The sequence below is a fragment of the Ovis canadensis genome, chromosome 7, assembly GCF_042477335.2.
Source record: "Ovis canadensis isolate MfBH-ARS-UI-01 breed Bighorn chromosome 7, ARS-UI_OviCan_v2, whole genome shotgun sequence".
In the NCBI taxonomy this organism is placed as follows: domain Eukaryota; kingdom Metazoa; phylum Chordata; class Mammalia; order Artiodactyla; family Bovidae; genus Ovis; species Ovis canadensis.
In genome coordinates, this window is record NC_091251.1 from 97,687,833 (window position 1) to 97,713,087 (window position 25,255).

The window sequence follows — 25,255 nt, forward strand, 5'->3', positions numbered from 1 at the left end:
CATGACGTTTCTGGCCCCGGGGCGGGGGGCGGGGGGGGGTGGTGAGCGGCGAGGAGGGGGCGAAGAGAGGTGGAGAGTGGAGTGGGTGGGGGGAGGGACCCGAGCACCACGCAGGCTCCTTTGCTGCATGATTTTAATGTTTTAAACAGGCACAGGAAAAGCCGAGCCCATTTGAAAAATACTTTGCGAGTCCCGCTCGATCGACGTGGTAACTGAACTTTTTCTCTCCCCCCTCACCTCCCCCCCGCCCCCCCCGCCCCCCCCGCCCCTTGGAGTCACTCCGGCTACACGTTGACTGTTTTTCTGGAAAGTTACGGCCGATGAATCCCCTCCCCTCTTTCTCCCTCAATTCCTTCGCCCTCTCGCCAGCTGTCAGGAGGTCCTCTCCTCGGCGGGTCTCTTGCTCCCTCCTAGACTCACCACCACCCCCCACCCCAGTCCCCCGTCCCCCGGCCTGGCAGGACCCCGGGCAGGGGCCTGGGCACGGGCGCCGTGCCCACCCCTCCGGGCTCGGGTGGGAGAGGTTGACGCCCGGCCTCGGACCGGGATTGGAGTTGGGTTCAGCCCCTCAGTCCCGGCCCCGACTCTTCATTGACAAGACTGTGGAGTCGGGTGGCTCCCGGAAGCTTGGAGATGCTCCAGGGGCCTTGAAAAAGGGGTGGCGTTTTCCGGCAGACCGAGGGTGCCCCCTGGCGAGGCGAGACCGCCAGTGACAGAGGCTCGGTGGGTCGGAGCCGCGAAGGTCTGGAGGGCTGGATCGGGGGAGGCTAGATGGGGAGAGGGCTGGATGGGAGGGAGCTTGGGGCGGGGGAGGTGTAGGGAGGAGCAGGAGGGCTGGGAGGCGGGCGGGGGGGGGGGAGGCTGGGGGGAGCTGGAGGGGAGGGCTGGGGGCGTGGGGAGCTGAAGAGAGGGCTGTTGGGGGGGGGAAGTCTGCGGGGGTGGTTGGGGAGGTGTGTGACGCCGGGAACCTGGGGAGAAGGGCTCGAAAGAGGGCGAGGAGAAACAAGACGGGGTGCCCTGGGGAACAGCCTCTCTCTCTCTCCGGGCCCCACGTGCGCACACGGGCACCTCTCCCTTCGCCGAGCCCCGCTCGGCCGTCGCTCTCGCAGAAATGTCCTCCAGATGTGCGCGGCCTCCCTCCCCGGCCGAGGGTTCCGCGGGGAGCTGCGCCAGCCAGTGCGGAGTCAGCAGTTGGCCCGAGCCCATTTCCCAGATGGGTGAGGGGAGGGTTTTTGGTTTTTTTTTTTTTCCCCTCCGCTTTCGTTCCTTCTCTCAGCCTACATTTCTAGGTCTTTTCTCACCATAAGTTTCGGAAGGGCAAACCACAATGCCCGCGCCCTTTCCACCCCACTGCCCACTCACCCCTCCACCACCCCACCCCGCTCCGACATGGTATAATCTCCGAATTGATCGCTTTCCAGGGAATCGGTGCTGCTCCCCGCCACCCGATCCCACTTCGCCTTCCTGACCCTGGATCCCAGGACATTAACGGAAAGGACGTTCTCTGCATCCCCAGGGCTGTGGTTGATCAGCTTAAGTTGAGGAAATGGAGACACAGACCTGTTTAAGAGGCACAGACCTGTTTAAGAGGCTTCACTGCTTGTGAGTGGTGGAGGTGATATTTAACACGGGCTCTCTGGTTTGGGAAGACATTTATTTGCATAAGAAATGAGGGATCCTAGGTGTAAAAAGGTTAAAGTAACTTGCGTTTGAATTACTTTTAGGTCATATAATCAGGGGGAGTCAACACTGAGATTGGGACACAGGAGGTCTATTGCCAATATCTATGCACTTAAATGTGCTGTGTGTAGTCGCTCAGTCCTTTCCAACTCCTTGTGACCCCGTGGACTGTAGCCCACCAGGCTCCTCTGTCCATGGGGATTCTCCAGGCAAGAATACTGGAGTGGGCTGCCCTGCCCTCCTCCAGTGCACTTAAATATTATGCTCTATTTCCTCTGGAATTCAGCTATCATTTGAAAAGTATTTTTGACACCTACTATATGCCAGGCACTGTTCTAGGCTCTGTGGAGGCAGCAGTGAATAAAACCAACCAAATCATTCCCTTAAGGACTCTACATTCTAGAAGTGGAGGTAGGACCATGGGGAAGGCAATAACTGAGTTAAAATATGTAAATAATGTGGTGTGATAAAAGGTAAGTGCCATGGTGGAAAATAAACCAGAGAAGACAGAGTGCCCAGGTTGAGGGGATGTTGCAATTTAAAATCAGAGAAGGCCTTACTGAGACCTTTAAATACTTGCAAAATGGGAGGGAAAATTATTAAAGTTATATCCTTCTGGATACCACCTCTACCAATCAGAGTCTACAGGGCAGGGCCCTGACACATGTGTTTTTTAACACACTTCACAGGTGATTCAGGTGCTCTGCAAGGTTTGGAAGCCACTATCCTAGGGCTTCTTTCTGCCTAGAGTGAGCATCTTTTGCTTTCAGGAATTTGGGGAAGAAGTGGGAGTGAAGGTTTGGAAGTGGTGGTGGTGTGGCTATAAAAAGTGAAAAGAAAATAGAAATGGAGTCGGTATTGCTAAAAGAGCTCTCTAAAATGGAACCAGAAGGCCATTAAGGAAGTATGAAGTATGCGAGTCTCAGCCTAGGTAAAACCTAACCTTCTATCCACTGACTGTCCTAATGAAGGCATCCAGAAGATCTGCCAGAAATTCAAGATCCTTATCAGACCCCTATCTTATAATAACTTGTGAAATCCTGTCTACTTATCAGTTGTTTTTTGGTCGCTCAGTTCTGTCTGACTCTTTGCTACCCCAGGGACTACAGCACACCAGGCTTCCCTGTCCTTCACTATCTCCTGGAGCTTGCTCAAACTCATGTCCATTGAGTCGGTGTCCAACCATCTCAACCTCTTTTGGCCCCTGTTCCTCCTGCCCTCAATCTTTCCCAGCATCAGGGTTTTTTCCAATGAATCGGTTCTTCGCATCAGACCCTTACTCTAAAACAACTCTTGATTCCTTAAAGACAAATATTTCCTTTCTTGCATCAGAGAACAGCCTTATGGCCTTTGCCTTTGTGATCTCCTTTCTGTTCCTCTTTCCTAGAACACTCTTGATTTTTACCAGAATCTGTGTCTCCTGAATTGCAATTTTCAGACCCCCACCCCTCAATAAAACTCTTTATTCTTTGCAGCCTCCATATTGATTACTGTTTGACAGCAATTACAAGAAATGGGGAAATCCTAAGATTAATCCCTCCTTCCTCATCTGGCACCAAGGAAGAAGGGAACAAGGGCTTCACTGAAGCCTATATTTCATCCATCTTGGATCTTTGGCAGTGAATGTTTATTCAGGTTAAAATCTAACAGGGTATTACTCTCACTGAGAATCAGAACTCATGAGTAAAAGGTTTTAGGGGTAATCTCTAAGAGTCACTACAAGGGAGGAAGCTGAGAAAGTTCTGCAGGGCTACACAGGTAGGTATCAGCTGAGCTAGGATGAAGTTTCAATTCTTCTGACATCCAGACAGTACTGTTGCTGTCACGGGCATGCTAGCACATAGCCCTACCCAGTGAACATGTGGATAAATGGTTGGACCTAATCATTTATTAGGGATTGAAGAAATCCTACATTCCAGTTTTAGGGTTGGTAATCCCTCTTACACGTCTTTGCTTTTGAGAAGCCATCTAAAGCCTTATGCCTAGGATGATGCTGGGGACACTTCACTTTCAGGGCCATGAACTCAAGTTCTGGGGTCCCAGCTGGCAGTCCCCAGTACCAAGGATTGGTCAGTGTTATTGAATTAGGGAACCTTATATGTAGAGTCAATGAAGACTCAACTCGATAGTCCCATTAGGCTGGGAATTTGGGGACCATCTTCCTCTACTGGCCCAGGAGACTGGCTGGCACCCAGTAATACATGCCAGAGAAAAACACCAGTAAGACCTGGGGTCAGAAAAGCATGTGGCTCTGCTGCTTAATACTCAGGTGGTTTTCCTCAAGGTACTGTTCTGCACCTCACTGTCTTCAATTGTTGGATAGAAATACTACTTTTGCTCACTTCATGGGGGCTTGAAGGGGTTATTTGTACTTTTGATAGTTATATTTGATGTGTTGGTTCAACTGCTCTGTCAACTTCTTGAAGGCAGAAATTAGGTATATTGCACTTCTCATCATAAGTCATTTATTAGCACCTGACCCTCAGGGTGTCAGTTCAATGGAGATAGTATAACTTATCTTGTCTCCTACAAAGTTGTTATGCATTTTCCATGCACTAATAACTGTGAAGTTCCTCTGTACATTGACAAGAGCTATACACATGAAAAGGATAAGAATAATTACTACTATTAATAGTAGTGCTTTGCACTTTACAACTTACCTATTTGAACAGAGGCCCTGATGCTGGGAAAAATTGAAGGCGGGAGGAGAAGGGGAAGACAGAGGATGAGATGGTTGGATGGAATCACCGACTCAGTGAGTCTGAGTAAACTCTGGAAGTTGGTGATGGACAGGGAGGCCTGGTGTGCTGTGCAGTTCATGGGGTCGCAAAGAGTAGGACACGACTGAGTGACTGAACTGAACAGAGGTAGGCAGTTTCTAAAAACTAAAACTTTTCACTGTCCCACAGGAGCACCCTCATCAGGATTTAATATGTGGAGATTCCTTCCAAATGTCATAAAAGGTAGGTTTAGGAAAGATTTGGTTTAAATTTGAGGATGGCACCTACACTCCAGGAAACAATGAAGCGGACCCTTTAAGTCTTGGAGTGAAAGGGCGGAGCCGTCGTCAGGGACGCGGCTGAGCGTCTGGGTTTCCAGGAAGTGACGTCAGGCAGCCGCAGAGATGGAGGACTTGCTGGACCTAGGCGAGGAGCGGCGTCGCGGCCCGGCCACCTCCGTGAGGACCGACTCGGGGCGGGGATCGGGGCCAAGAATTAGCGGGTGGGGAGGGGCGACCCCGCCGGCCCTGGCTTCCCTGAGCCGCTTCGGCCCAGCCTGTCCCTGGCGCCAGGAGCCAGCAGGCTCTGAGCCTTGCGGGAGAGGAGGCGGCCTCCCTCGCCCCGCCCCTGGGGCAGCGGTGAGCTCCGCTGCTGGCCTAGGGTTTGCTTTCTTTAAAATTCTCAAAGACTGGAAAACAGATCCTGCCCCTGCCGGCCTGTGAGAACGGTGGGAAATTTCCCAGCTTCTCTCCGCTCTCTGGAGCTCCAACTTGCCAACTTCCCAAGGATGGACAGATAGATCTGAGAGTGACTGGAGGTGCCCTGGCGAGGGTCACACTTGCACTCATGCTAGAGCTTTTTCCCTTGGCCATGTCACGCCAGGAGTTGAAGTAAAAACCGTACTGTTTTCAGAGTGGACGAAGGGAAAGGAGTTAGGGAGAGTCTTTCTTTCCACTCACCCCCAGGGGAGATGGGCGTTCCCTCAGTTTTAAAGAGCGAGGGCGTGGCCGGAGGCGAGGTGGGGAGCCCAGAGGTCAGAGGGAGTGTAAAGCTGTTGCATGGGTTAAAGAAAGTTAACCTCGATTTCCTTATCTCTAGAGTGGAGATTTATGTCTCCTTCAAGGAGGTGAAGATGAAACGAGACGTGCCTGGAAAGCATTTAACACAGCAACTGGCATATGCTGAGGTTAGGGTTAGGGCTGTTGCTTCTGAGGTCGTGATTTACCCAAGGTTATAGCCGGGTGTCGGGAAGATCCCCTGGAGGAGGGCATGGCAACCCACTCCAGAATTCTTGCCTGGAGACTCCCTTGGACAGAGGAGCCTGAATGGCTACAGTCTATAGGGTCTCAAAGAGTCTGGCACAATTGAAGCGGCTTAGCACGTGTATATATATAGATAACTGAGCTAGATTCAAGACCCAAGTTCGGTGTGTGTCTCTTAATTCCATCACAGCCTCACCAAGCCTTTTTACCTTTAAAATTACTGAAGATCAGGGTCACAAAAGATTGGCCCACAAGTCTTTAGTTTCTGCCGTGGAATCTCTACATGTCTTGAAGTGCCCTAGTAACATCGATAGCCTCCAAATTGCTAGAGAGGAGATATGAGGAATGGGAGCAAATTGTTCTAGAAAGAAGCAGGTTGCTTGACTGACCAAGGAGAATATTATGTCATCAGGCCTTTCTTGATATGTGTACTTTTTTAGTACCGGGAGAAAATGAGTGTAGTTACTCATTTATTCTTTCAACAAATATTTACTGAGCTCCTTCTGTGTATCAGGCATTGATTGTCCTAGGTGTTAGAAATATAACAGTGAAAAGAAAAACTAAGCCCCTGCCCTCATGGGGCTTATGTTTCAATGGAGGAAGATGGGCAATAAAGAGACCATACATTTATTTATTTATTTTTTTTAAAAAATATTTATTTATTTGGTTGTGCCAGGTCTTAGTTGGAGCATGTGGGATCTAGTTTCCTGACCAGGGATTGAACCCAGGCCCCCTGAATTGGGAGCTTGGAATGTTAGCCACTGGACTACCAGGGAAGTCCCGAGACCATACATTTAAAATATATAAAACCAGGTAGTAATGTAGTTTCTCTACCAGTCATTCCTATGGATTTATACAGCGTCTTCCAAAAGTTTAAAACCTTAAAATCCTTGACAAATATACTAGAGAAACCATCTATAAACAGTAGAGACAAGATCCTTGAAGTTTTGTTTGACCACAGTCACTCTGTGTAATATGCCATATTTGGATACCCAATGTTATCATATATGGAAAAGGGCAGCCACAGGTGAAGGAGTAGAATTGTCTACCTTGGGAAGAAAATGAGCTGCTTATTGTCTGAATATTGTTTCTGTCATTCCTGAAATCTAAATGATTGATTAGAATTTCATGTGTAAACACTACATAATGGTTTTTTTTGCAGCTCTCATGTAACTTCTCTCAATTTATTGATCATCTTAGAACATCTTAGAACTGAAATTCCAGCAGGTCACAGAAAAAGTCTTCAGAATTTGAAGGCAGAGATTTTGCTCTTATGTTTATCTGCCACTTTATTGCTTTCCTGGGTCTCAATTACATCATTTGTAAAATGGCCTCAGTCTGAGCCCCTATTATTGTGAAATCAAATGAAGCTACATCGGATGAGATCTAAAAATGCTTACAGTAATGCTGGTTTTTTTTTTTTTTTTAAGAACAAGAAAAGAAAAATATAAACATTTCAACACCCTCCAGTCTGCCCAAATAATGTTTGTATGTGCTGGGAGGCATTGGAGACACAGATGGAGCCCTCCACCCTAGGAGGGCTTTGGGAAACACCTGCAGATGGGTCCTTTGATGACTCAGAATTTGAAGTGTTCTGATTCCCAAAGCTGATGTCTCAGAAAATTCTTATAAGAGCTTTCCTTTAATGTCTGTAAGTGCAAATCCAATTAGCATATACGTCAAAGGAAATGCTATCTGTATTTCTCTGGTTTCAGTTTCCATGGAATTTCTTCCCCCACCAAACGCCTTTTTGATAACTATTTTCGTGCCAAGCTGCAACTTTGAAGTTAGGCCCTCCTGAAATCCCACATCAGGACATGGGAGCCTTGACCATACTCTGCCTGAGCTGTGGCATGAGCTCCCTGTCCCTTCTAGAGGAAGTTCTAGCTGCATTTCTTTGGGTAGAATAGTTCTATGGCCATTAAAAGAAAACATTGTAATCAACACATGAATTTCCTATCCTACCATATAGAACTGACTTTGGGTACTTTGTTTGAAGGGTTTGGAGCATTTTCTAAGTGATCAGTGCATGGGTTTCTTGCCCTACCACATAGAACTGACCTTGGGCACTTTTGTTTGAAGGGTTTGGAGCATTTTCTAAGTTCAAGTTGCTCAAATCCTATCCACCCCATGTCATCAGAAATCCAGTCCTTGCTTACCTTGGCAGAATTGTCTTCCTCATAGTGTCTCAGAGATGTTTGAGTCAGCAGCACCCCTCATCTCTCCTTACAGGGGGCCAAGATGGGGCGCCGAGCTCAACAGGAGTCTGCCCAAGCCGAGAATCATCTCAGTGGCAAGAATTCCTCTTCAACTCTGACTGCAGAGGTGGGTGTTAAAAAAATTCTGAAAAAAATTTCAGCTCTTAACAGTTGGCGATTACTCAATGAGCAAGGATTTGGCCTTTCATATTATTATTATTATTTTCTTTTTCTTTAATGTCAGCCTTCCTCCTATCTTGATTTGGGAATTCCCTTCCCCAGCCTTTGTCTTATTAGCAAGAAATGAAAGAGTAACTGTTTTCTTTTGATGCCAGAGTAGTTTCTCTGCATTGCTTTATATTCCCAGTGAAGAAGTTTTGTACGTTAACTGAAGCAAGGGACTGGGAGCTTTCAAAATCCAGCCAAAATCCAGGTTTTTATTCCTGCCAGATAAAAGCCAGTGAGGCATGCTGGTGACGTAAAGTTGAATTACACAACTGGACGTTTTGTTCTCAGTGGTGACCTGAGCTTTCTACAGTTTTCAGGCGGGAAGGGAACCCGTACTGGTACTGGCCTTGCTTTCTTGGAAGCTTTTCCAAGTGGCCTGGAATCGTGGGAATTTTTCCAGCTTCTCCGCGGAGGGTGGGTAATCTTGATGAGCAATGCTTTTGATGCCAGAGCACTATTTTTGGCAGTTTACTCAGGACTTCTTTTCACCCTCCTCTTCCCTGTTTGAAGAAACTTCTGCCCTTTTCTAGAGCTGGCTTCAGGGTAATTCTCACTGTCAGCTTTTCCTCACTTCTCCAGGGTGACTTAGGGCTCGTACTTCTCAATTGCCATAGTACCTGTTAGAGAACTACTCACAGTAGGCCCTCGTTTTCCGTTTATGTGTCTGGCCCACTAGAGAGTGAGTTTCTGGACAACAGGCAACATGGCTACTCGGTTGCCCAGCTCATTAGCCTGCAGTGGGTTTATGAGGGCAGCTCTGCTGGGAGGCCTGATGGACCAGGTAGGTACGTGAGCACAGCATGCTGGGGACAAGACAGACACACTTGACTTACATATCACATAAGTAGGAATATCCTTCGCTTTCATCAGAAATAAGTTCTCTACCATGCTTTCAAGTGCTCCACATGGGCCTTTCAGTTTCTCTTCTATTTTCTCACTGATTATAGAAATGTGGGTACAGAGAAGCAGTTTCCCTCTCAGATAACAATTGTTTGTTGTTGTTTAGTTGTAAGACTGTGTCCAAATCTTTGCAATCCCATGGACTGTAGCCCACTGGGCTCTTCTGTCTATGGTATTTCCCAGGCAAGAATACTGAAGTGGGTTGCCATTTCCTTCTCCAAGGGATGTTCTCAACCCGGGAATTGAACCTGCCTCTCCTGCATTGGCAGGCAAATTCTTTAGCACTGAGCCACCCAGGTGACCCCAGATAATAACCATGCCAACACAGAAAAACTGGCGGCCGACCCTTGGCCTCATGGTCTGAAGTCAGTAGGGAGAGGTTGGGGAGGGACTCTGGAGGCCACATGTAACCACACCTGGGGTAACCACTACCTGGTCACAGCTGCTGAGGTCCAGAGAATATAGGTCCTGTACTGCCAGCTCTGCTGATTTTCCAAGAGACTCTGGCAATCTGAAATTTTATGTAAAAGCAACACATTTTTAGAGATCAGTGACTAATTGTAAAAATTAAATCACTATATGGGCTATATTAGGCCTGAGGGCTGTCAGTTTGTGACTTTGACCGTGAAAGTGAAAGTGAAGTCCCTCAGTCGTGTCTGACTCTTTGCAACCCCGTGGACAGTAGCCTGCACCAGGCTCCTCCATCCATGGGATTTTCTAGGCAAGACTACTGAAGTGGGTTGCCATTTCCTTCTCCAGGGAATCTTCCTGACCCAGGGATCGAACCCAGGTCTCCCGCATTGTAGACAGACGCTTTCCCGACTGAACCACCAGGGAAGTCACAAGGAAAGGAAGTGCCTCCTTTATAGAGCTTATTGGATTAGCCAAAAAGTTCATTTGGATTTTTCCATAAGAGTGCACGGAAAACCTCAAATGAAGTTTTTGGCCAACCCACTGTATTGTATTCTAATTGTTTCTGTTCTTGGCTCCCTCAGAAGATGTTCCCTTTTGGAAGGTGAGGGGTGTTTAAAAAAAAACAAAACAATTTTTTTTTTGGCCATGCTGCACTGGCATTTGGGATTTTAGTTTCCAGACCAGGGATCGAACCTGTGCCTCCTGCAGTGGAGTCACAGAGTCCAGTCACCATTGGACCACCAAGGAAGTCCCTATCCCCTTTGTTTATCACAGTGCCTGGCACAGAGCAGGCATGCAGAGGGTGCGGGGGGTGAAGTTCATAGTGTGTGATGAGGGCCCTTGGAAGCTAAAGAAGAGTGTTACAGGGTTGGGGTGGCAGATAGTGGCACATTGGAGGCATAGTGAAAGGGGTACAATGGAGGGGAGACAGTGAAAGAAGAGATACCAGACCCAACCCGGGATCTCAAGGAGCTTGAACTGCAGTGGTGTATGTCTGTGAAGAGAAGATGAGCCAGCCAGTGACCAGGGTAATGGACGTCTGTTCTTGGCCTTTGGCCACTTTAGCCAGTAGGCCAGGGAAGATCCATCCCACACCCAGATCATTAATTCATTTAGTTAACAAGTATTTACTGATGCTTACTGTGTGCCAGGCACTGTTTTAGGGACTTGGCATATTTCAGTGAACAAGAGACAAATCCCATACAGTAATGGAACTTCCATTCGCATGATCACTGGCAGTCACGAAGGCTAATTACAAGCCAACCCCACTGTGAAGGAGGTTATAGCCACCTTAAGTGGTGAAGTGAGCAAGCCCAAGATGGGCCGAGATGTCCTGATGGCCTTGAAGTCCTTTGTGGCCCCCACCCCGGATCAGCTTCCAGGCTGGGGTCACTAGGCAGGTTTACCCATGTCCCTTCCCCTTAGCTCAGGTGAGAGTCAGGGCTGTGAGCACCTAACTCCAGAATAATGCACCTATCAGCATGTCAGCCTTTTTGGAATACCTACTTATTTCTACCGAGCCATGTACTCTTTAAAAAAAAAGAAATTGTGGGCCTTAGTATTTTTTCTGGGAGAACATGATGAAAAGTCATTCTGTTCTTCACCTACCTGGTGCCTCTGACAGCAAAATGCCAGTAAGAATTCCAGGATTCCTTCTCTCCCTGAGTTGATTGAGGTTTAAAGCAGTGTGGGCAGCCTCCCTCAGGCCAGAAGCACACTGTGCTGTGTGGGACTTTTTGACTGATTCTTTCTAAAATTAGATTTCCGAGACTTGTGTGTGTGTGCCCATTTACATTCCAGTTCTGAATATATTACTTGATATATTTATTTTTGTCCTCTCACTGAGTATATTCTAGGATGAAGCTATTCACGAAAACATAAATATGGTACCTGGGGGCTATCAGACATACTGCAATTACTGTAAAAAATTTTTATTTTATTTTATTTTTGGCTGCACTGGGTGTTTGTTGCCGCACACGGGCATTTTCTAGTTGCAACGAGCAAGGGGCTACTCTGGTTGTAGTATGCGGGCTTCTCATTGTGGTGGCTTCTCCTGTTGCAGAGCACGGGCTCTGGAGCATTCAGGCGTCAGTAGTTGTGACATGTAGGCTCAGTAGTTGTGATCCATGCGCTTAGTTGCCCGGTGGCACGTGGAATCTTCCTGGAGCAGGGATTGAATTCCTGTCCCCTGCTTTAGCAGGCAGATTCTTAACCACTGGACTACCAGGGAAGTCCTGGAGTTACTTTAGAGTCATGTAGGAATTAGTTTAAACAAATAATGATTTTTTTACTTTATTAATTTTTCAAAATATTGTTTATTTTGCTGCACCTGATCTTAGCTGCAACCTGTCTGAGATCTTTTAGTTATGGCAAGCAAACCTTTAGTTGGGGCATGCAGGCTGTAGTTCCCTGTCCAGGGCTCACATTGGGAGTGTGGAGTCTTAGACACGGGGCCATCAGAGGAATCCCAAATGATGACTTTAAAGTGAGGCGGCAGGTGGGGAACTTATACAGGAAGTCTGGCCGCGGTCTGCTGAAATAGAGGGAACGCAGGCTTGGCATCAGAAAGACCAGGGCTCAAGCCTGGACTCTGCTAATTGCCTGGATCCTGAACAAACCCACTAAGCTCTCTAATCCTCCGTTTCATTATCTGTCAAACAGTGGTAACAACACCACCAGGTTGATGTGAGGATTAAGTGAGATATGCGTTTAAAAGCACTTTAGTAAACTTAAAGGCACAGAACAAACGTTCATTCATTCAGTGAGTGGTGAATAAGAATATTTGGATAGAGCCTTGCTCTTGTTATTGAAGGGCTGCAGAGAAGGAGGATGTGAGCCTGGTCTCTTTTAGAACTGATTTGGAAGTCTTTCCAAGGGTTGCTACTCATTTATTCACAGGCTGACGAGTAACGATATGAAGCAGGTTTTTTGCTTTCGGGATGCAGTGGGCATTCCTCCCAAAGGGTGGACAAGGACACATGCCAGGGTCCAGCCCTGGTGGATCCAGGGTGATTCGAAGGTGGGGACGGAGTTGGTGTCCTTGGAAATAACTTATTTAATTACAGATAGAGAGGGGTTAGAAAATTAGCAGAGAAAAAGAGGCTGAATAACTTGGTTTACATGGAATACCAATCACCACCTGCGTAGGCCGCAGGCGTCTTTCCGTTCTCCCGAAGGAGAGGAGGCACTAAGGCCTCCCTGGTCCAATCTTAGAAGCCCAGGCAAAATTAGCAGGCTTGGTGGGTACCCATGCACCAGATGGGAATTCAGCCAGAAAAATGGAGAGCAAGAAAGAAGCGACATGGGGGAGTCAGTCTTTCCAGAAACTGATCCGATTTCTTTATTTTTGGGTTTGCTTATATACCTTTTGTTACACATAGGGATGAATAGAGAGTCACGTGGGGGTCAACAGTTCTGACCTTTATCAAAATCAGGTGCTTTACATAAAAAAATCTTAGGGGTTTTACATCATCTTCTGGCCATGAGGCCTGCTGACATTTTACGACCCTTTCTTTCTGATAACCAAAAAACTTATTTTTTCCAAGAGTGTTTTTTCTTAAACCAGGCACCACCCTCCAAATAAAGTTGCATTCCTATAGGGTGAGGGTGTAGTGAGTTACAGTCAAGAAAGGAATTTATTTAACCCAAGGTTAACATGATTAATCTTAACATGATTAATACTTATTTCTCCTATATGCTTAAAGGTTAATACTTATTTCTTCTATATGTTAGTTATATTCATTATAAGGGCAGGGAATATGGAGATTTAGCAGCAAACATCAGCCCAACAAATGAAAACCCTTCACCAATGTTCCCCTTAAGATCTATTTAGTCTTAAGATAGTGATAAAGTTACATTTTTACATAGCAAGGACACAGTGATTTATAACAAAGTACAGTGATCTATTACAAAAGAGAAAATTCATTAACTCAAAAAGTCTAGTATTGCTAACCTTAAAAACTACTATATTTCCTTTTCTATCTTCCAAATACATTGATTAATATATTCCCAGGTACCTAAGGATATGGAGGCCTGGCAGCAATCATTGACTCAACAATGAGAAAAGCCCTATGCTAATTAAGACTTTCAAAATACTTCAAACTCTCTGTGCTGTTTATGGTTGAGAGGTAGTAAACAATCATGTGCATAGTGGCAGGAGTATGGATAATCTTGTCACACAAGCTAGTCTGTCAGCAGAGAGGTTTGAGCTGAGACACCCTTGTCACACCCAGGGCAGGGAATTAGCAGCAATTATTGGCACAACAAATGAAAAAACCCTTCACCAATATAATTCCTGACTAACCCACTATACTAATAACTTCTAACTTCCCCAAAGAATTTGCCGTTAGTAAGTCTAAAACATCTCGTGCCTCTCAGGTTGGGAGGCTGTAAACAATCAACATGTGGCCTGACGAACCTGTACAGGCGAGCTAGATAACCTTCAGAGGAGTCCGTAAGCTGAAACGCTCTTGTCACGCCCAGGAATTTTTATTGACTTGGAGCTGCACGTTTACTCCTTCTCCGAGAGAACCGGTGGGGAACAGCCCCCCATAGTCAGAGGTGTAGGCGAGAGCATGAAACAGTAAAATAGATAGACTCTGGTTTTGGGGGTAGATGCTTGGGAACCGGGGGTTTCCTGCAGCTTGATCATGCCTTTGCGTATGCCAAGCCTCCTTCCTCATGACCTTTGCCATGGTGGAGTTCCTCACGCTGGCCCCCAGCAGACACAGGCCTCGGGGTCGGACAGCCATGGGCTGAAATCCTGTCTGTGCCACAAGTTAGCTCAATGGCTCAGCAAGTTTCTTAACCTTTTCAAACCTCAGTTTCCTCATTGGTAAAATGTTGTCGTTCATTTGCCAAGTTGTGTCTGACTGTTTGTGACCCCATGGATTATAGCACACCAGTCTTCTCTGTCCTTCACCATCTCCCAGAGCTTGATCAAACTCATGTCCATAGGGTCGGTGATGCCATCCAACCATCTCAACCTCTGCCACCCTCGTTTCCTCCTGTCTTCAACCTTTCCCAGCATTAGGGTCTTTTCCAATGAGTTGACTCTTTGCCTCAGCTGCAGCATCAGTCCTTCCAATGAATATTCAGGGTTCATTTCCTTTAGGATTGACTGGTTTGATCTGCTTGCTGTACATGGGACTCTCAAGAGTTTTCTCCAGCACATTAATTCAAAAGCTTCAATTCTTTGGCACTCAGCCTTCTTCATGGCCCAATTCTCACATCTGTACATTACTTGAAAAATCATATGTTTGACTATACAGAGCTTTGTTGGCAAAGTGATGTCTCTGCTTTTTAATATGCTGTCTAGGTTTGTCATAGCTTTTCTTCCAAGGAGCAAGCATCTTTTAATTTTGTGGCTGCAGTCACCATCTGCAGTGATTTTGGAGCCCAAGAAAAGAAAATCTGTCTCTGATTCCACTTTTGCCCCTTCTATTTGCCATGAAGTGATGGGATCAGATGCCATGATCTTAGTTTTTTAAATGTTGAGTTTTAAGCCAGCTTTTTTACTCTCCTCTTTCACCCTCATCAAGAGGCTCTTTAGTTCCTCTTACTTTCTGCCATTAGGGTGGTATCATCTGCATATCTGAGATGGTTGATATTTCTCCCGGAAATCTTGATTCCAGCTTGTGATATATCCAGCCCCGCATTTCACATGATGTATTCTGCATATAAATTAAATAAGCAAGGTGACAATATACAGCATTGACATACTCCTTTCCCAGTTTTTAACCAGTTTGTTGTTTCATGTCTGGTTATAACTGTTGCTTCTTGACGTGAAAACAGGTTTCTCAGGAGGCAGATAAGGTGGTCTGGTATTCCTATCTCTTTAAGAATTTTCCACAGTTTGTTGTGATCCACTTATTCAAAGGCTTTAGTGTAGTCAATGAAGCAGGAGAAGATTTTTTTTTGGAATTCTCTTGCTTTTTTTGTGATTCAACAGGTGTTGTCAATTTGATGTCTGGTTCCTCTGCCTTTTCTAAATCCTGCTTGAATATCTGGAAGTTCTTGGTTCACATGTTGCTGAAGCCTAGTGTGATGGATTTTGAGCATTACACTGCTAGCCTGCAGGCTTCCCTGATAGCTCAGTTGGTAAAGAATCCACCTGCAATGCAAGAGACCCCAATTCAGTTCCTAGGTCAGGAAGATCCACTGGAGAAGAGATAGGCTACCCACTCCAGTATTCTGGCCTGGAGAATTCCATGGACCACAGTCCATGGGGTCGCAAAGAGTCCGACTTGACTTGCTAGCATGTGAAATGAGCGCAATTATGTGGTAGTTTGAACATTCTTTGGCATTGCCTTTCTTTGGAATTGAATAGGGTGGCCAGAAAGAAAAAACAAGATAAGCATGTGTAAAGTAAGCCCTTAACCCAGTCTGACACAGAAGTGCTCATTATATTATTATCTCTCCAGAGCTTGGGTATTCTATTATTGTGCCTTAATCCTCTCTACTGAGGTTGAAAGCTGGTGGCCTTCAGGCTAACCTTAGCCTATAGTCAAGTCTTCTTTGATCTGAAGAGAGTTAAGCATTTTTTAAACTTGGGTGTTATTTTTTGTAAATTAGGAAACTTTCTGTGGAAATCCGGATTTGGGGCTCCTCTTTGAAACCAGGAGTTCTGGCCCATGGGAATCCCGGGCTGGCATTGCCCCTAGCAGCAGTTGGCCTGAGCTGATTATGGTGCTTGCTTCCACATGGCCCGCCCTCTCTAGCTCATCCTTTCCTACTTGAATACACCTGGTCAGATTTACTCACATCTGATCTGCCTGAGTTTAAAACTCCTGCTGTTTTAGGATGGGTTGATTTTCCAGGTATCCTTGTGTATCTATGGGTATTAAATGTGACTGCACGCATCAGAAACTCAGCCGCAGGGCTTGGAGCAGACGGGAGTAGTTTTTCTCACAGCAAGAAGTCCAGTGGTAGGCAGGGCAGGTGCGGTCACAGGGGAGGATCCTGTGTCGCCCTCGCCCCTTCTGGACGCCTGCTCTGCCCTCTGGAGCTTGTAACGCGTTCTCGTGACTGTTGGCATCATAGTCGGTCATTCCCCACGGATCTGATCTGTAATTCTAGGTGAGGAGAGAGGGAAGAGGGGAAGAGTCCAGGGTCCTACCAAGAAACTCTGTGCCTTCTTGACAGGAAAGCGATAGCCAGAGACTTCACCAAGTAGACCTTCCTAGTTACGTGTCATCGGTCAGAACTAGGTCTTAAAACCACTTTAAATTTCAAAGGAGTTTTTCAGCTGTTGCCATACCCATCACGTCGGGGTTTGGGGGGGTTAGGGAGAAGAGGAATCATTGAGTAGGCAATTTATGACATATCAATTAAAAAAAGATGTATGCAAAGATTTTTTTCTTGTAGGCTTGGGTATAAAAGGAAAGAATTATTTTTAGTAGCCAAAAAAAGAAAAAATAATCCACATTCCTCTCTAGTTTTCTAATTTGGGGTTGTATAGAGTTCAGAGAAAATCTGTACGCCCCGAAGTTCCAAGATACTTGATGCACTTGCCAATGTTGTCCCTTCTCCATCTTTTCCTTCTTCCTGTTTTATCTGTAACCGTTCAGGATTTTCTACCTGTAGAGTACCTGTGAGTCAGCCCAGGTAATTAGACTCTTCCTCCTTCTCTGAAAGAAGAGGAAAGGTCTCTTTAGTTGCTTGGTCAATCTATAAATTTTTTAAAAATTTGGAAGAATTTACCTGTCTAATCATGCTAATCATACTGATGAACCAGAAAGATGAGCTCTTGCAGTAGTTTTACTAGCTCGGAGTTGACTATAGAGTCCTGCCTGCTTCTTTCAGGTTGTTGCAAAGGTTAGATTAGGTAATGCACGTAAAGGTCCCCGCACATAGGCACCTCTCAAGAAATTGTAAGTACTTAGAAGGTTTATGACTGCACCCCTCTGTGTGTGTGTGTGTGTGTGTTTGTTTTTGCCACTTGTCACCAATCAGGCTTAGATCACTAGATGCCTGGTTCAGTTAGCAATTCAGGGTGGTGTTACAACTGTGGACACTTTAACTGGTGCCTGATAAGGATCTCCACCGGTAGTGAATAACTTTCTCTGGAAGAGCAGCCCTGGGCAGTAAACTGGATTTCTGTGCCTAAACTTCACCGTGCATCAGTTCAAATGAGACCGTGCCTACTCAACCTCAAGAAAAGACCTGGACACTTTCTCCTGGGAAGTGACACTGCCGTACACTGAGGTTGGGGAAGAGGAATCTCATGGCAGAACCTCTCAGGACTGGCCTGTTTTTTGTTTGGGGGAATTTTTTTTTTTTTTTTTTGGCTGCCTGGTGAGGCCCGTGGGATTTTAGTTCCCCAACCAGGGATTGAATGTGGGCCCTCGGCAGTGAGAACACAAAGTGCTAACCACTGGACTGCCAGGGGATTCCCTTGCCTGTCTTCTGGATGAGTTATTTCTCAGTTGGATCTAGACCAGTTTGTAGCTTAGCTTCCATTTTGCAGATTGTCCTTGTAATAATAATAGTGATAGCTGACACTGGAGCAGCTGCCAGTTACATACACCGTCCTGTTACACACAGCGTCCAGTTACACACACACGCCTTGTGGTCACTCCTGAAGTAGGTCTCATCTTAGCTCCGAGGACATCGAGCCTTTGAGGAGTCGAATGACCTGTCCACAGTCCTTCAGCTAACACGTGACTCTCCTCTCTCTCCCTCTAGGCAGGTGCTTAATCACCACCTAACTTCTCCTACCTCCTGGATGATTAGATGCACAGATGTCCCAGTATAGAGAAAGGCTTTTGGAGGGAGCTGAGAGGCTTTTGGAGGGAGCTGAGAGACTTTGGGGTTTTCCTCTTGGAATCCTTTTAGTGAGGATGTGAGTTCTCACTTGATCATCCTCATTCGTCCACTTGTCTGGAAAAGCGTTTGAGACACAGCTGTTCTCTTTTCTCTTCCTCCCCCCCACCCCGCCGCAACCCCCCTGCTGCCACCATCCCTCTGGTGCTCCTCCCAGGATGCAGAACTGAAATTCAGCCAGATTCTCTTGCAGGAATGTGAGCAATGCTGCTGGGCTCATGTTCCCAAATTAGGCCAGTTTCCTCATCCCCCAGCAGCTCCTCTCAGCTGGAGCTCCCCTGGCACATTGTATTACGTCTCTTGCCCTCCGCCTATTCCTGACTGGTCTGCCAGCGGGCAGTTATTTTCAGCCCAGCTAGGGTTATCTGCTGACCCTTTTTGGTGACATTTTTTCTTCTTTCTCACAAAAATAACTTTCCTAGATTAGTCACATTTTTCAGCCTTTTTCGTATTCTGTCTTCAACGGGCTGGGTTGAATGATGCTTCTGACAATGTCATTCAGAGAGGAACACGGGGGAATCCACTGTGGACCCGTTCACAAGGAATGTGTTTTCCACACTTTGTCTCCAGGTCACATTCCGTATGCCCCACTTTTGAACTCTCGCTCGGAGCTGGGCCCATGTGTTTTGCCTACCCATCCCTGGGGCTGCCTGCTGTGTAGGCGGGAACATCATCCCGGGGGTAGATCATGAGGTTGGGAATAGCATTCACGATTCCCCTACAGTGCTTCCTCTGGCTCCGTCAGTGCCCCAGGGCAGTGCCTCACGCCTCCTGCTCAGTTCAGTCCAGTCACTCAGTCGTGTCCGACTCTTTGCGAACTCATGGACTGCAGCACGCCAGGCTTCCCTGTCCCTCAGCAACTCCTGGAGCTTGCTCAAACTCAAGTCCATTGCGTCGGTGACGCCATCCAACCATCTCATCCTCTGTCATCTCCTTCTCCTCTTACCTTCAATCTTTCCCAGCATCAGGGTCTTTTCTGATGAGTCAGTTCTTCACATCAGGTGGCAAAAGTATTGGAATTTCAGCTTCAACATCAGTCCTTCCAAAGAATATTCAGGACTGATTTCTTTTAGGATTGACTGGTTGGATCTTGTAGTCCAAGGGACTCTCAAGAATCTTCTCCAACACCACAGTTCAAAAGCATCAGTTTTTTGGTGCTCATCTTTCTTTATGGTCCGACTCTCACAGCCATACATGACTACTGGAAAAACCATAGCTTTGACTAGATGGATCTTTGTCAGCAAAGTAATGTCTCTGCTTTTAAATATGCTGTCTAGTTTGGTCATAGCTTTTCTTCCAAGGAGCAAGCATCTTTTAATTTCATGGCTGCAGTCACCATCTGCAGTGATTTTGGAACCCAAGAAAATAAAGTCTCTCACTGTTTCTATTGTTTCCCTATCCATTTGTGATGACATGATGGGACTGGATGCCATGATCTTCGTTTTTTGAAAGTTGAGTTTTAAGCCAGCTTTTTCACTCTCCTCTTTCACTTTCATCAAGAGGCTCTTTGGTTCTTCTTTGCTTTCTGCCCATAAGGATGCTGTCATCTGCATATCTGAGGTTATTGATACTTCTCCCAGCAATCTTGATTCCAGCTTGTGCTTCATCCAGCCCAGAATTTCTCATGTACTCTGCATAGAAGTTAAATAAGCAGGGTGACAATATGCAACCTTGGCGTACTCCTTTCCTAATTTGAAACCAATCCATTGTTCCATGTCCATTTCTAACTGTTGCTTGTTGACCTGTATACAGGTTTCTCAGGAGGCAGGTAAGGTGGTCTGGTATTACCATCTCTTTAGGAATTTTCCACAGTTTGTTGTGATCCACACATTCAAAGGCTTTGGTGTAGTAAATAAAGCAGAAGTAGATGTTTCCTTCTACTATGTGTAAAACTGGCTTCCTACAGAAAGGTGGTGCCTGAAGAGCACCTAAAATTCCTTCCCTTTCCTATGGGGAGGGTTAAGTCAGACCTACATGGGAGAGTTTATTTAGCTCAGTGCTCCAGTAAGTTAGCTACTGTTACTATCTATACAACCTGAGAAGTAGAAACGATGATCATTTTATCTTTATCTGCAGATTCCTCAGTGTCTATCCTGGACAGTTTGCTTAACTACTCTGAACCCGTTCCTCATCTGCTGAATGGAGCTGATAGTAATAACTATCTTCCATGGTTGCTGGTAGATTAAATAAGAGAATTAAAAAGCTCTTAGGACAGTGCTTGCCACATGCTAACTATTATTGTCATTATTTGTGTCATATTAAAAAGCAGAGACATTACTTTGCCAACAAAGGTCCGTCTAGTCAAGGCTATGGTTTTCCAGTAGTCATGTATGGATTTGAGAATTGGATTATAAAGAAAGCTGAGCCCCGAAGAATTGATGCTTTTGAACTGTGGTGTTGGAGAAGACTCTTGAGAGTTCCTTGGACAGCAAGGAGATCCAACCAGTCAGTCCTAAAGGAGATCAGTCCTGGATGTTCATTGGAAGGACTAATGTTGAAGCTGAAACTCCAGTAGTTTGTCCACCTGATGCGAAGAGCTGACTCATTTGAAAAGATCCTAATGCTGGGATTGAGGGCAGGAGGAGAAGGGGACGACAGAGGATGAGATGGTTGGGTGGCATCACCAACTCAATGGACATGAGTTTGGGTGAACTCCGGGAGTTGGTGATGGACAGGGAGGCCTGGTTCATGGGGTCTCGAAGAGTTGGACACGACTGAGCGACTGAACTGAACTGAACTGATAAGAATTAAAAAGTATTATCAGTTTATCCTCAGATGCAGTTCTCTTCTTGAGACAGAGATATTCTTGTTTGATAATACCTTTTATTAGCAAATATGCTTATTTGCTAATACCTTTTCATCTTTTTTTCACAACTCGACCCTCTGTCTAGAGGTTGGCAGTCTTTCCAAAGAATGATCCTTAATTGCTGACTTAACATCATTTTGTTACTCTGGGGCACATGGGTTGAAAATGAAGAGGGCAGGAATGACCTTGGTGATCTCAGTGACCTTGGAGTAGAGGGTGACGTCCATTCATTTCTTTATTCATTCACTTATGAGACTTGATTGAGAGCTTTCTGTATGCCAGGCTTGTGCTTGAAGCTGGCAGTATGTTGATAAACCAGACATACTCCCTGTCCACTTAGAACCTTCCTCTCAGAGCTGCAGAGAACTAAATGACAGGTTGGGGTGAACACAGAAGGATATGGGAATGCTATCACTGAACCCTTTTACTCTTAGGGACATCTGGAAAGGTGGTCTAGGAAAAAATCATGTTTGAGTTGAGACTGGAAGGACGGGTAAAAGTTAGCCAAGGGAAGGGGTGGGCCAGAGTGGGCCAAGGAAGGGAGAATACTTCAGGTAGAGGCATGAGCACATGCCAAGGTTTGGAGGTGAGGAAGAGCATGGCACATCGGATTTGTTAGTGGAGCAGTTGACCATATAGGCGATGGAGTGGTGGTCCTCAGTGACTTTTGCAAGCAATGTCACGTTTTTCCAATATTCGAAAAATAGCCCCCTTGCCTTTTTGGAAAATGAACCATATGAGGCCAGCATTTCTTATTTGACACTGAAATAATTGGCAATATTATGAGATTTAGACTCTGACATTTCAGTATTTTTCATTGTTTCTTGTTCACTGATGCATCTTCAATGTAGCCATTACACTTCTCTGCCTATGCATGTATGTTCTCTGAACTTTTGAGATGTGCTCAAGTATAGTATTGATGGCTTGGAACTCTTCTGGCTCATTCTTTATAAGGAAGGGCTTAATAGACCAGTAGTTTGCAGTGTTCATACTTAATTTATATCCTAAAAATCCCTAGCTTCCTATGAGGATAGATTGTGTGTGTGTGTGTGTGTGTGTGTGTGTGTGTGTGTGTGTGTGTATTAGATCCTGGTAACTCTAGGAGAGAAATCATGGGAGTAATATTGAATTAGTCATGATCTGATAGGATTTAGAAAATGTCTTTTGATTTCACAGAATAAAAGACTAAGTCACCTAGATTCTACTAATTACAGGTGTATGCTAGCTGCTTAATAAAAACATGTGTAAATGAACTAATGATACAAGCCCAGTTAGTGCCTGTGACCTCTTACTACTTTGTTGCCTCAAGAAAGATGAGACAAATCCCTTGTCTTTTTCCTCTCAGCATTCCTAATTTGCGTATACGTGATTATCAACCATAGGTCGAATCGACTTAAAAAATAGTCACGACCTAAAAGTTCAGTCACAACCTAAAAAGTTATAGTTTGTTTGGCAGAAATTTTTAGGGCTTAAGCCTGGGAGGCAGCATCTTAAATAGCCCTGAGACAAGGCTCCAAGGAGCCAAGTGGAGGAGCCAGGTTATATAGAAGTTTTGCAACAAAGGGCAAGGGAGCCTGAACATCAAAAATTTTTGTTAATCAAAACCAGATAACCCAAGTTAAGGAATTTAGTTCTTTTCTATGTATGGGAAGATGCAAGAGTCTGGGCTCCCTGAAATCATTCCTTTCATAGGCATCTCAGGCTTCCTCACTGTAGGGAGTGGCTGCAGTCTGATGGCTGCTGCATTGCAGGTGTTCTTCTTGAGTGCCTTTAGGGCTCACCAGCTCATATTCAATCAGTTCAGTTCAGTTCAGTCGCTCAGTAGTGTCTGACTCTGCAACCCTGTGGACTGCAGCATGCCAGGCCTCCCTGTCCATCACCAGCTCCCGGAGTTTACTCAGACTCACGTCCATTGAGTTTGTGATGCCATCCAACCATCTCATCCTCTATCGTCCCCTTCTCCTCCCACCTTCAGTATTAGAGGGTTGCACGGTTATCACTGATGACTGTGACACCCTTGTTAACTGCTATGGCAGGAAATAATCCATTTATCAGTCATATCTGACCTGTTTGCTGTGGGTCTCTCTCTACTGTAATATTGGAATTTGGTTTGACTCCTTGAAGGAGTAGACTTCTGGCTTATGTTAAGGGGTTTTCTTTTTCTTTTTTTTTTTTTTTTTTGTACATGAAAATTTTCATGGTAATAATACTTTTGTTGTAATGAGAATTGACTTATATTTCAAGCAAAGTTCCCAGAGCAGACTTATGAGAATCTTTGAGTGTACATAGCATCTGGTAGGAAAAAAGAAATTGAGAAGTAAAGAATGGGTTTGGTTCAGTTGCTCAGTCATGTCCAACTCTTTGCAACCCCATGGACAGCAGCATGCCAGGCTTCCCTGTCCATTACCAACTCCTGGAGCTTGCTCAAACTTAAGCCACTATAAACTCTCCTGGACTGAGTCATTTGCCTCATGACTGGTCTCTCCTTTTAGGATGAAAGGATGAGATGGTTAGATGGCATCAGCAACTCAATGGATATGAGTCTGAGTAAACTCTGGGAATTGGTGATGGACAGGGAGGCAGTCCATGGGGTCGCAAAGTCAGACACGACTTAGCAACTGAACTGAACTTTCTTGTCCTCCTGTAGGTCAGCTGCAGTGGTCTTATAAAATGTACATAATTCACTCCATACTCAGAGCCATTTAAAGGACACCCATTGCCCTCAGGGCAAAAAATCTCAAATGCTTACTCTGCCCCTTTGTGATTTGGGCCTTCCTGTGTCTCCACCCCCATCTCACACCTGTTCCCTTGTGGCCGTCACAGGGAGTCTTTACTTTGCTGTATGATTCTAGTTCCCTAGAGTACTGCAATTCCATAGAATAGAATTCTCTGGAATACTTATCTAGACTCTTTGCTGGGCTGACTCTGAAACCATCTGGTGGTGTTTGCGAGGCTCCAAAGAGCTCCAGTACCGTAGTCTTTCATGTCTCAGAGAAGAATTCAGCAAGAGCAAAGTGGTGGATAATAAGTAATTTATTAGACTAGGACACTTGAGAGACTTACAAGCAGGCCAGTGAGAGGATGCTGTGCCCTGAGAACATACTGGGCTACAATTCAGTCAAACAGAAAGTGGGGAGAGGGAAGACTCCCATTCTTGAGTAGATGTCATGCTTCCACTATCAGCTCCTCCAGGTTGAGCAGCGGGGTTTGTTGGTCCCTACACAGTCAAGCAGGGTCCATAAAGTACTGTTTTTCATGTTTGCAGAAAGCATGTCCTAGGGATCATTAACTTACTGAGCTTCCTGGGCAGAATGTGGGTTTCATGCCATTGTTTTATTGTTTTGGAGCATGTCCCGTGCTTCTGCTGCATGGTTTTGTGCTTAAGTAAACTTGTTCGAGTCATCATTAACTTGCAGGAATCTCCCATTTTTTGTGTGTGTGTGTGTGTGTGTGTTTTTTTTTTACTTATAATCTCCTAGCGGGATTAACTAATCACCTACATTTTCCCTCCACTCTGTCCCTATCAACTCCAACTTCTTCAAAGGGTTCAGCTTCAACATCCTTTCTTTAATTTAAATGAGAATATTCTTATTTAAATTGCTCCCTGTATTGTACTCTCTCATAGTACTTTTTTGTTAGTTTCCTGCGTTTCCTCTATCACCTCACCTGAGGTTTGTCATTGTTCAGGTGCGTCTCCCTCCCTACCTGCACTTTGCAGGAGTCCCTGTTCTGCTCCGTGAGCTGCACCTTGTAGGTCCCCAGTCCAATGAATGGGGCCCAGGTGTGTGAGTGTGGGGTGATGCGTTCAGTTCAGGGATAAAGTTAGTTTTGAGGGGCCTGTGAGACCACTAGCTGGAGGTCAGTCCAGGAGGCTTTGGCTAGGGGACCTGTGCTTTGGACTGGGCTCTGAGCTGGAGCTAAAGGTTTGGGAGTCATTCCTACTGAGGTGGTGAATGAGAGCCCAACTCTTGTTAAAGGGGAGTCGGTGGAACCTGAGGAACACCCACATTTAAGGCACACACAGCCAAAGAAGAGCTCACAAGAGGAGACCGAGGAGGATGGCCAGAGGGGAGAGGGCAGCAGCAGGTCCCTGTGGCGTCCAGAACCAAGATAAGAGAGAGGGTCAAGGACTCAGGGGTCAAGAGTGATTCATGCCACTAAGAGGGTCCAGGAAGACCAGACCCTCCCTCTGGAGCAGGATCTATTTGATTGAGCAACTGGGGG

At 45.8% G+C, this 25,255-nt stretch overlaps 1 protein-coding gene across 19 annotated transcripts in view; it reads left to right on the top strand.

Moving 5' to 3' along the window:
• The first annotated feature begins 149 nt into the window (after positions 1-149).
• Positions 150-25,255, top strand: part of IFT43 (intraflagellar transport 43) — a 114,625-nt gene continuing 89,519 nt past the window's right edge. Inside the window, exons 1-6 of one of the 19 annotated variants that reach the window (XM_069597144.1) lie at positions 365-723; positions 1,422-1,602; positions 4,590-4,643; positions 4,780-4,858; positions 5,499-5,586; positions 7,895-7,987. In XM_069597144.1, the coding sequence (XP_069453245.1) occupies positions 5,533-5,586; positions 7,895-7,987 (147 nt within the window). In that variant the 5' untranslated portion in view covers positions 365-723; positions 1,422-1,602; positions 4,590-4,643; positions 4,780-4,858; positions 5,499-5,532. Of the gene's footprint in view, positions 209-340; positions 743-987; positions 1,218-1,421; positions 1,603-4,589; positions 4,644-4,779; positions 4,859-5,498; positions 5,587-7,092; positions 7,314-7,894; positions 7,988-25,255 lie in introns of those variants that run through there. The other 18 variants (XM_069597145.2, XM_069597146.1, XM_069597155.1 and 15 more) reach the window with 18 other exon arrangements.